Source organism: Archocentrus centrarchus, chromosome 12 (genome assembly GCF_007364275.1).
Source record: "Archocentrus centrarchus isolate MPI-CPG fArcCen1 chromosome 12, fArcCen1, whole genome shotgun sequence".
Lineage (NCBI taxonomy): Eukaryota > Metazoa > Chordata > Actinopteri > Cichliformes > Cichlidae > Archocentrus > Archocentrus centrarchus.
Window position 1 is genome coordinate 18,703,888 of NC_044357.1, and position 12,282 is coordinate 18,716,169.

General features: G+C 39.5%; 1 protein-coding gene across 1 annotated transcript in view; it reads left to right on the forward strand.

Moving 5' to 3' along the window:
* cntfr (ciliary neurotrophic factor receptor) overlaps nt 1-12,282 on the forward strand; it is a 222,741-nt gene that overhangs the window by 82,280 nt on the left and 128,179 nt on the right. The window contains exon 3 of the mRNA XM_030742634.1: nt 3,595-3,676. Within this exon, the coding sequence (XP_030598494.1) occupies nt 3,595-3,676 (82 nt within the window). The remainder of the gene's footprint in view (nt 1-3,594; nt 3,677-12,282) is intronic.

Consider the following 12,282-nt stretch of genomic DNA (forward strand, 5'->3'; position numbering starts at 1 on the left):
CCTTAAATGCATGGAAACACACACAGGCACGCATATGCCATTTGGTTTTTGATGAGCAAACCAGCACTTAGAAAATGAAGAGCAGAGATGGGGATTGTGATGCTGTGACAAGGGATGCAATTTTAATTTCACCCCCTGTCATTCTCCTCAATATCTGTTCAGATGAAATACATATGAGCTGCCAATCACTCACACATCCAAATAGACACTCCAGTGCAGGCCCACAAACACACAGTCTCTCAATCATATCTTTGCATGCAAACTTTCAGTCGCTATTTTAATCTTTGGCTGGTATACACACACACACACACACACACACACAAAACGTAAAGTTGGTAAAGTTAAGTCAAAAATTTGAGTGCAGCGCAGCATTTGGCAGCTGGGTCAGCAGAAGCTTGAAAAAATGTTCAAACCAAACATGTAAACATATGCGGTAAAATTAAAATAACAAGTAAAAATGGCAATATATTACTGTATGATTTTAAAAATAGTCTCAGCACAGCTGTGTAAAGATTATAAAGTCCCCCAAAAAAGTAATTGGACCAATTAAAAGTGGTATACATAAAAACAAGCTGAGTGTGTAATGGTTGGAATTTTTTTCCACCTCAGTTGATGTACTCTTTGAAAGTTGTTGTCTCATTAAAATGTTTTTGCAGTATGATATATTTTGTATAAAGAACAGCATTATAAAAATTACAACAAAGAAAAGAAAAAAAAGTTTGAATTACATATATTAAAAGATGGCCATACCTGATTTTGCCCTGTTTAGTGATTCATGTGAATACATTTATTTATCTTTTTTTTTTTCTAATTTCTCAGTAGTATTGTCCCAAATACAACTTTTGCAACCTTTTGATCTTCACAATTTATTGTGTTACTGCAGATGTTTGTTTACAGTGGATATGCATGGGATGCCTGAGGAATGGGAGTTGGGGGCTGATGCAGGGCGTGGCAGCAGAATTTATAACTGCAACATTGTTTTTATCTCTCACACATTGCACAGCCTCTGTCTGGGTAACAAACCACAAGAACAACACCACCTGTGCAAACACTCAATTCATAGCTACTACTTGCTGCTTTCTGCCAATCATAGAACACTGTAGATGGGGAGAGATGTGTGCTGGCTGCAAAAGAGTGAGATTTCTGGTTGCATAGAGAGCATAGCTATAGATTTGTCATTTACGTTTTTCTCTCGCTTTTTTTTTTAAGCCTTATAATTAAACACCTTAGTCTAGCCCCATGTTGCTAAATTAACAACTGGCAGTTGACCTGAAGCATGTTGATTACTTCTTTGACTGGGCCTGATGTCAGGCACACAAGCTAACATAATATATAGTTTCACAGTTATCAGTTATTTGAATGTAAAAGCCACTGCTGCCTCACAGCTAGAAGAACAGCTAGAAGGTCTGGGTTTGAATCCTCCTGCATGTCCTTTCCGTGTCTGTGTGGACTTCCTCTGGGTACTCTGGTTTCCTCCCACAGTCCAAAGACATGCAGTTACTGGGGTTAGGTTAATTGGTGATTCTAAATTGCCCATAGGTATGAATGTGAGTGCGAATGGTTGTCTGTCTCTCTCTGTGTTGGCCCTGTGACACGCTGGCGACCTGTACAGGGTGTATCCTGCCTCTCGCCCTATGACAGCTGGGATAGGCTCCAGCCCCTCCGTGACCCTGAACAGGATAAGCAGAAGTGGATGGATGGATGGATGGATGGATGGATGGATGGATGGATGGATGGAATGTAAAAGCTTCCTACCCTTCATTCTGTCATTCATAAAAACGTCCCATAGAGTGTTCAGTGTCTGATTGCTTTAGTGTGATTTTAAAAGCTTTTCCATGTTCTTGAACATAAATCTGCAGTACGTGCAGATGTATTTTTTCCTCCCTTTGTGAGATGCTTAAACATGCAGTAGTTGTGTTCATGTTCAACCGTATCAAAGGGAGACACGACAAGTGAAGGGTATGATACAAGGAGGAGGAAGAGATGCATGCTGAAAAGAGAAAAGAGCAAGAGTGATTTCATTTATTTATTTATTTTTTTTTAAGAGAAGTAAAGAAGCGGAAAAGAGAATCAAGTAAAGGGGAAAAAAAGGAAAAGTTGAAGCCAAGCAAAGAGCTAGCTGTAATGGGATATGACACAGGTTTTTAACAGCTGGAGTCTCGCATAAAAAGAACAAGGAAATTCACTTTCCTTTCTTTGCCTCTATTTGGAGTGCTCACTGTGTTCTTCACATGCAGACACACACACCTTGCTCACCACAGGTCTCAGCAGCAAGCAGACCCTTAGACAACCTTTGTCTGTATGAGAGCCAAGTATTTCTCCTCGCACAACAGAGGAAAGGAGACAGAGAAAGAGCCCAGGCACAGGAGAGTAGATGGAGAGTGAAAAGCGAGGCCACATTTTAATGGGAGGATCTAGGTTCAAGCCCCCTTCTTGGCAAGGCTACACCAAGCTCAACTTTTCTTATAGAAGATTGTGCATTCATAGAAGCTTCTGCAACGTAGATCTCTTGTAGTTGACCCTGGCCTCTGACCTTGAAACTTTCAGCAGATGAGGGGTCACTGGCATCTCAACAGCTGACAAACGATCATATGGTTCATCTTTTGCAAATAAACTTCTAATAACAAAAGTAAATAGTCTCTAATAGTAGTTCTCAGTGAACAACAATCACCATACATATTGTAAATGTTAAGTTGACCTAACAGACAGAAAACCCATACTTGTAACTGGCAATATGACTTATTGCCAGAGATGCGCTAGGTTGAGCCAACACTGTGGTTTACAAAGAAAAGACCTTAAGCAACTACCCCTAAAATCCTACTTTGTTCTTTTGAAAGGAGACGGCTACCTTAGCCAGCTGCTATAAAATGGCCATAAATCCCCTTTTATAACAGCAATTTGCCATTTTTACAATGTTTTTGTAAGAATGAACGAAACATATTTACTTTAAGAGAGCACTGAGGCTGTTATTTAAAAAAAAAAAAATGCATGAAACCTAAAGCCCCAAAGATGAAAGAATGGGAAAGCAAGAGATGTGTGCAACTTAAAACCTTTTTCATCTCACTTCAATTTCAATTACTAAAACTGAAGTTTTAAACTTTATATGTAAGGCAAACAGGTGACCACGAATTGCTGTTGTTTTAGATGTGAGGTGTCTGTTTGTTTATGGTGTGCTATACCTTTAAGAGCTGCTGGCCATAGCCCATCCCAGAGAGGATGGACCCATTAGGCTGATGAACACAACCAGAGACAGAAGGAGAGAGATGCACATGAAGAAAAAGAGAGTAAGGTTATACAGTAAAAAAATAAGGATAACAGTAGTTGAGAAGAGCAAAGAAAGGAAATAAAAGAGCGGGAAATAAACAGGAGGACAGAAAAAACAAGCCCACTTCAGCATCTGCAACACTGAAGGGAGACAGACACTGAGAGATACAGAGAGAAGACAGGAAGCTGCTATCTCTCCATCTCTTACATCTCTTACATTGTAGGCGTCTATGGGTCTGTCAGTCAATCAGGACGACAGGCGGACGCACTCACTAGCCGGCTCCTTGGCTCTTGCATGCACTGATAACTTTGCTGTGTATGTGTCTACAGATGGCAAACCTTGTGACATCGTTGTGCTGTGTAGTTCTGGCTGCAGTGGTGGTAGCCTACGCTCAAAGACGCAGTCAACTTGGTGAGTATGCATTTCCTTTTCTTATTTTACTGCTCCATTTCTGTACTCAGGTCTGCTCTGTCCCTCCTTTCTTTCTCAAAAAGTTTGACAGTTTGTATTTTTCTCCCAACTACTGTATTTGTTCTATATTTCTGCTCATAGGGGTCATGTTAAAGTTTGAAGTGCTCTCATGGATTTTTGCCATTTGGCTAGTTTGAGCAGCAGTACCTTGTTACTCACTCTGAGGTGAAAGGCGCAACAGTAAAGGACAAATTTACCTTTGAGGAAGCTTATCAGCTCACCTTGTTAGCCCTCATTGTGTCGTGCTGATATTTTGACCACATTGTTAAGGCTATCTCCAAAACAACAAAGAAGGTAGTCAGGTCAACTGATAATCATGAGCGCTTGTGTACTGAAGCTTTGAGGGAGAAAAGAGAACTGGAAAGTAAATAATACAGTGTGTGTGAGTGTGTGTGTGTGTGTGTGTGTGTGTGTGTGTGTGTGTGTGTGTGTGTGTGTGTGTGTGTGTGTGTGTGTGTGTGTGTGCATGTGTGTTTAAAAGGCAGTTCAATTGTCACTTCAGTTCTAGAAAAGAGTGGCCTTGGTTTATTAAGCCAATGAGGTTGGGCTGTTTAAATCAGATGACCCAGAGAAAGAGTCTGAGGAAGTCAATAAGTCCCCAGTGACGCACACCACTATGTCACGAGGGTCTCTCACACACACACACACACACACACACACACACACACACACACACACACACACACACACACACACACACACACACAAACGGAGCAGAGAAGGAATCTTGTCAAGGTTAAGAAGAACACATCAAAATTATAAAAGACATATTGAGAGTTAAAGTCAGGATAATAACAACAATGAAAGCTTGTTTCAACTGTCTGACTTCACTTAATATAGTTTAAGGATGTTTACTAATGGAAAATCTTTCTGTATTGCAGAAATGAACCTTTATCCACATTTCTGGTGCTAAAATAAAGACAGCAAGAAAAATAGTTTTAGAAAATGTTAAACACAAACAACACACAGGAATAACACACATGAACAGAGGAAGTAATAAGTAACAAGTAGGTCTGCCTTCGAGAAAAACTTTCTGTGTATTTGTGAGTGTACAGTATGTTAGCACTGTTGTGCAATGCCTGTCTCATTTTTGTTTGTGCTGCTTTGAATCAGCAGGTTCGTATCCTGCAAATGCTGTGTAACACACAAATGCCTATATGCTCTGTGTAAATAAATCACAACACATATCCGTAACCAAGTAGCAAAAGCAGTCGGATGAGTAGTACTAAAATTGTACACCACATCATATCTACATACATGTCTCTCTCTCTCACACACACACACACATACACACACGCACACATGCACACACATCTGGTTGTATTGCAAAGTGCCTTGTTGCTCTGACAAATTGCCAGAAAGTTTGATTGACAGGATTCCCCGGGGTATGCCTTTCTTGGCAGAGAGTGTGAAGCGCATACGTGTGCTGACTTGCACGCACACACACACACACACACACACACACACACACACACACACACACACACACACACACACACACACACACATACATATATACACACACATATATGTAGTCAGTATCAAGGGATAGAGGGGGGAATGAACTCTCTTGTTTGGTCTGACTCAGTTTGTGCAAAATGCACATACAGAGGAAGGCTCTAACTGTTTTTGTGTGTACTCATGTGTGAGTATGAGTTTGTGTGACATGGAGTATATAGGAAATCCATTTGAGACTTCCTAATTAATGACAGCAGTGCATGTTGAACAAAGACAATAAGAAACAGTGGTAGAAAACATCTACAGACTGAGTCAATCAAATAGTTACAAGGCTCACATTTACAGAAGTCGCTGTTGTCTGGAAGACAGGGAGAGAAAGACGGAGAGGAAATGACAGAGGGTGGAGCAAGATGAGACTCAGAGACAGATGAGGAGGCATGAAACAAACAAGGACTCTCTTGAGAAGTAACGAGAGAAAATGGCCTTAAATGGAAAACTATTCTGAGACTACTATATCTAATCATCAAAAAAAAAAAAAGACACTTTGGGATGAATCAACTCTCTAATATTAATTAGAGAAGCTGTTATTATCCTTTTGTGGCAAGTATGTGTTGGCTGTATTTCATGATTTTATTCAAATGTTCATTAAAAGATGTTTAAAAAAAAGCCGAACACTGTGATTATGAATTCAGCAATAATCAGCATAAGTGGTTATAATGAGACTAAAAAAATATCTTGTGATATCTTAGAGCAGCTGCTGTTCTCATTCTATGAACAAAGTGCACCAGGAAAATCAATTTTACCTCTCATTTATATGGGAATAAAGGCCCCCCCCCCCCCCCAAAAAAAGCAATAAATTTATAACAAGAATTATTTACTTTTTAAAAACATTTTTCTGCTAGAACTGCATTATTAGCAACAAGTCCTTACCACAAATAACTACAGCTGCCGTGACATGGAGGATAGTACATTAGTTATCCATTCAACTATTCACTTAAAAAGAAAACAACTTTTGGTTGGAAACTCATGCAATAGAAATGATATTCTCATAATAAAACATCACTTGACACATACATTGAGCAAGAAAAAATAACAGAAAGGTAAAAGCCCCAGTGATAAAGAGAGTGAGATGCAGAGGTCATGTAAGTTAAGCTTCCTTGAATGTAATATTTGATTTGATATTTGATTGCTTGTGAATATGCACAAGGATATGGATGGAGGGGAACAGGAAAGATAATGGGTGGAGCCAGAAATATGTTGGGGGGGGGGGGGGGGGGGGGGGGGGGGGCATGAGAGAATACATTTCTACAGAGAGAAAGAGAGAGATAAATTTTTGATTATTTCCAGATTATTGCATTTCAGCAGCAATACGGCAATCCTCATATGTGATTGATCAGATATGAGTGAAAAAAAAAAACTCTCTCTCTTTTTTTTATATTCCGGTGTGTTCTCTCATTCGATCTCTATCCTTTTCTCTGTGTCTTTCTTTCTGCCTTGTTTTATTCCCGAGATATACCAGAGTCCCTAGTCAAAGCAATACCATTACATTAATGGGCTGCCTCAAACAGTAAATACTGAGAACAAGCACAATGAGAATACAAATTAACTGCACAAGAACACTCAATAGAGAGTGGAAGGAGTAGAAGAAAACAAGCGAAGAAAATTAAACACGGAGTGAGGAAAATGAGGTATAATTGAGATCGTTTTGCGACTGCATACATTTCAGCTGAATTTTCTGTCTTATTTTTTTAATGACAGAAATAGTGCAGCTACATCTGCTCCTCAACCATCTCCGCCTTGTAATCTGTGTATATGTGAGTAGGAGAGAGGGAGAGTGAATGTGGTGACATCATGCTGACTGAGAGGGCATGTTATTTATGGGAGTCCATATCCTGATTGAGAGACGAACATTTCCACTCATAATCATCCCCTCCATCTCCCCCCCTACCCCTCCTCCCCAGTGTCTCTTTATGCCTCTCTCTCCCCCCCTCCATCATCCTCTCTCCCTGACTTAATACCTCATCCTCTTTTTCTAATTCAGCATCCACACTTTCCACCCTTGTGTTTTCTTCTTAATTTCTGCCATCGTTCTCTTCCTGTTCTGTCCCTCTAATTTCTTTACATTATTTCATCCCTTTGCTCTGGATACTTTTTGCTTTCACATCATTGCTTTCCCCTTTTTCCACTCACCCATCCCATAATCCATCCGACAAGTGATCAACAGCAGATTTATCACCCATGACATCATTTGCCGGTACACTACTGTCACTAAATGTTTTTGTGTGCTTCATCTCTGCCCTTTGCTGAATCTCTGTACCTTACCCTCCATCTAACTGCTATAGACGGATAAGAGAGAGAACATAAAGGGACTCATGAAACAGAAGAGTAGACAGAAAGTGAGAGAGAGAATGTAGGAAAGTAAGAGGTTAACTCCTGCACTAATTCCATGGTATTACAGCTGTCAAAGCTGTATTTATTTCTTGAGCTTTCGACACACACTGCCATGGCTTTCCAACATGCCTGGGCATATACTTTGCTAAACTGCAGCCTTATTTATCCACACTCTTTTGAATACATCATGATAAATGCTCAAATTAAATCAAACCTGGCATTTTTTCACCCTCTACCATGCATGACTGCCAAGTCTAATTTAATTCATGTGCAGATGCTCATATAGACATACATAATTAACTTTAATAGCTACAGCACTCCAAAAGCAAGCTGTCAGCCTGAAAATACAGTATACCTATACCTGGGGTAAGTGCTTTTTTAAGGTTTGTATTTCTAATCATTAAGCTTGGTGTATATCACTATGTATTTTCATAAATTAAGGTCTAAATCTAAATCTGTATGCATAAAAACATTGGAATTAAAGGAACTTAAAAGCACCTTTCTCCAAATATTTTGATGTCAGTGGGGCACTGCAACTGCTGCAAGCTTTGGTTGGAAAGTAGCCTCTTCTACAGGACTGACATACAGCTTGGTTTTATAATGATGCAAAAGACATGGTCCAAATTATAACTCATCATGTGTATTCACATAAAGGTCTACAAATGTGCTGTAAGAGAAGTCAATGCAAATGGGACAAAAAAAGGTCAGTCTTTTAAAGCCAAAGAAATTAGAGTGGTATAAGTTCTCTTCCAGTGGAAAGCTGTCATGGCAGTACCAATGTTTTTGTTGGTAATTCTAAAATCACACTTTCAGAATTACTAGAGACAACTAATTTTAAATAATTATTCATTGAAGTTCATGACTTTCTCATGTGTTATCAGAGAAAATAGACAGCTGCTGTAAATTATAGGTAAGTGTGTCTGCTTGCCTGTCTGTACTGTATGTTTAACCCATGTGTGTGCCAAAGAAACCTCAAGTGCGCTCATTATCCTGAGTAGCACTCAGAGTAATCAGTGTTCCCTATTTGGCACATTGCTTGTATTAAATTCAAGATGGCGCTCAACCAATTGATTGACTGACTGGATTGGCAGATGAATTACAGTATGACTGACTGGCAGACAGGCATAGTAAAGTAGCCTAATTTAATCACGGCTTTGAAATGCAGAAATAAATGTATGGTGTTACCAAAAGAATAAATGAAAAACTTCCAAAAGGAAAATCAGAAACATTCAATACAGTTTTATTTGAAACACGATAGGATGATGAAGCAGTTGATTGACAAAGGTAATGGAAGTGATGTTATGAATCAATGGCCAAATCATACTAGATTTTTTTAACAAGAGGGTGACTAGGAGATAAAAGCCTGTGTGGATCCTAGAGTTAATTTAATACACTCTAGGTACAGAAGAAGGGTGAAGGAGAAGGTGGAAGATGTAGCAATCCAATTCTAGCTGTCAAAGGGCAAGAGGTGGGATACATCCTGAATAGATTGCCTTTTTATTGCAGAGAGGTCATTCTCTGCTTCAAAAAGTGTTGGGCTAATGCTACAGCCCAGTTCAAACATAAAGATGAACAACTGAAAACTGGCCATAACAAACTGTATCACAGCAACCAGTTCAGTTCCCTCCTCCTCAACATGTTGTTTTGGTCTCACAGATCCATATCAGTAACATACAGTTTTTGGCAGATGTGGAATTTGAAGCTGTTGCAAAATGTGTTAGTCCATGGATCCTGTACTAAAAATGGAAACTGTAAGGGTGAAAGAGCTTATTATAGAGCTATACCGTGTTTGTGGCAGTCTGCACCTTCTTCAAGTTCCTGCAGTGGAACTTGAGTGAGTGTAGTGTAGTTGTATATGTATTGACCTATGCCTAGAAATTTTGGCAAGAATGGCTCGACTCTGAATAAAATTTTTATTTATTTATTTTTTACTGAGCTATGATAACCCTGCTATGCCTTCTAATATAATGTATAATACTAACTCTTCTCTGTATACACCTTTTTTTTCCCCTTGATTTTTAAATTGTACAGAATGAAGAAAGGGGGCCAAAAACAAATCATTTTATATTGTAATTATAATTGAAACAAAAGGTGTTAAATGTAAAAATAAATAAATAAAATAAATACATTATATTGCCAAAGGTATTCACTCACCCCTCCAAATCGCTGAATTCAGGTGTCCCAATCACTTCCATGGCCACAGATGTATAAAACCAAATATCTGCTGTAGGCATGCAGACTGCTTCTGCAAACACTGTAAACCCGGATAAGTTGAATTTACTTAAAAAAAAACCAAGGTAACTCGTTGCCTTAAATTTTTTAAGTAATGAAACAGTTCATTTAACTCAGCCTATTAACTTAACTGGCGGCTAAAAAAAACAAAAAACGCCTGAAAAAGCATACCCAAATTAAATCAGCTGCTGTTCCTGAACTCTTTGGAGTACACACAAAAGTTTAGTGTCTTTGCGAAGCAGACAACCTATATTTTTCATTTATGTAGTCAAAAGCACTGTAACTGTAATGAGTTTGTAGCTATTAAGTTTGGAACACAGAAAAAGTAGACAATTTTTGCCTCGCCTAGATTTTTCCTGATTGTTATCATGTAACTACACACTGAATATAGAAGGTAACGACTGGAAAATACATTGGAGCTGTAGAATGAAGTCTTTTTGTCGTGCATTTCGAATTTCATCAAGATAGCACAAAAGCCTATTGTTTTGTAAAGGTTTTTGTGCATTGATGCCCTGGCGTGCTCTCTCATGTGCCATTTGGATAGTCCAAGTGCCGCATCTAAGCCCCCTTTGACATGCAAATTTTAAAGGGCTGTAACTCCTCAATGCTTCAACATACAGTCATCAATGAGGGCTCTAATCAAAGATACTGTCCTGAGGAATCCTGTACTACACACAAAATTACTGAATAAATCATAAATAAAGCCATATTAATCCAATAAAATATGAATGACACTATTGTACATTGTAAAAAAAAAATAGTCACAAAACAAATCACCATTTCTGTAAATGCTATTTTATTTTTCAGAGTAATGTAAAAAAAAAAACACAGCACAGCAAACTGCAACTATTTACAATTATTCTGCTCTACCCCCACCCCCCCTCACATGGAATTTTCAATGTGCCACTGGTTATAGCAGTCTCTGTTTGGGACAAAGCACAATGGCTTGTCACATGTGGTGCACTGGCCCTTCTGGCCTGTGCTGTAACAGGCATTAGATCCTCTTCATCAGATGAAGAAGCCTCTTCCACCATCTTCTCTTTGGCTGGCTGCCACTCATGATCAGAGGTTCCCCTAATTTGTAAAAGAAGGAAAATGTCAGGCCTTCATGCACCAAAAACCCAGTCATTTTTCAGTGATTCCCTTACACACACAAATAAATACATTGTATATCAAAAAAAGTTACAGTAAATGCAGACAGTGCATACACACATAAAATAAAAACCACACAATCCTCCCAGTAGTCCTTGTCTGATACAAAATGTACAACCTCCTCCCATACAATAACCCCCACCCCCAACTTGTAAAACTTTAGACACTTACTGGTCATCTCCATCGGAAAACAAATCTTCTTCTGATGTTGGATCATCAGTTGAACCCAAAAAGTCTGATGCTGAAATGTCGCTCTCTCTCCGTGTGAGCAATTCCACAACCTCCTGAGCGCTGAACTTGGTCTTGCCGGCGGCCCGCTGTGCCATTTCGCAAAACTCCAAAACAACGATGCGATCACGACGAATCTCAAATGAAGCTCTGAGACGTTGTCCACCTCACCTTGCCCTTTTATCGGGTGATGCTGACGTAATAGAGAAGCCCACGAAACCCCCAATCGATACTTACAGTACACCTTTCCCTACCCCCAAACACCTGGCACATTTCAATACGTAAATCACACCACTATACAGCGCCCACGCAAACACACAATATAAGTGGCGCCACAGCGGCGCACGGTTATATTTTCTGTGTAATGGTGCATGCCAAGCTCAGCATTACATACATATTTACATCAGAACGGCATATAATACGAGGACGAGCTGAGAATAAAAACTTACCTTCTGCCTTCTGAGTAACAGGTGTTCATTTGCAGCGATAAAACTGGTCAAATCAGCGACGACATTCTCTAATACAAAATAATCCACTCTCGTGAGTCATTTAGTCACTTCGTTGAATAAATGTAGTCTGTTTTTGATGCATTCTGACAATCCATTGCCGAGAGAAAACATTGTAAATACTGTTTATGCACGTCAGCGCATAGACTCCTACTTCCTGTTTGGTTTACGCATGGAGGACGCAGCAAATACGCACTGAATACGCAGGGAGTTTATGCCTTCATGTGAAAACACACCCCATAGTGCCATATACCCACGTGTCGGGAATTTTATTGGCTATCTATCTGTGGTTTTAGATTTCAGGTTAGAGTTGACCAATAAGAACGATTGGAGAACATTTGGGGGCATGTCCTTAAATGTCACATGACGCTCTCTGGATATTATTGGCTCTGGAAAATCCATTTCATAACATGATTGGCTAAATGAGGTGTCAATCGAATTCTGAGGGTCTAGTCTGTCATATAAAAGCATCGTGAGGGCGAACGGCAGCGTTACTGTGACGCTATGAGGCTTCAAAGTCGGAAATCGCTACAGAGGGCCCGGGGGCGGGCCCTTGCCAGTTAACAGGTTAAGTAAGCA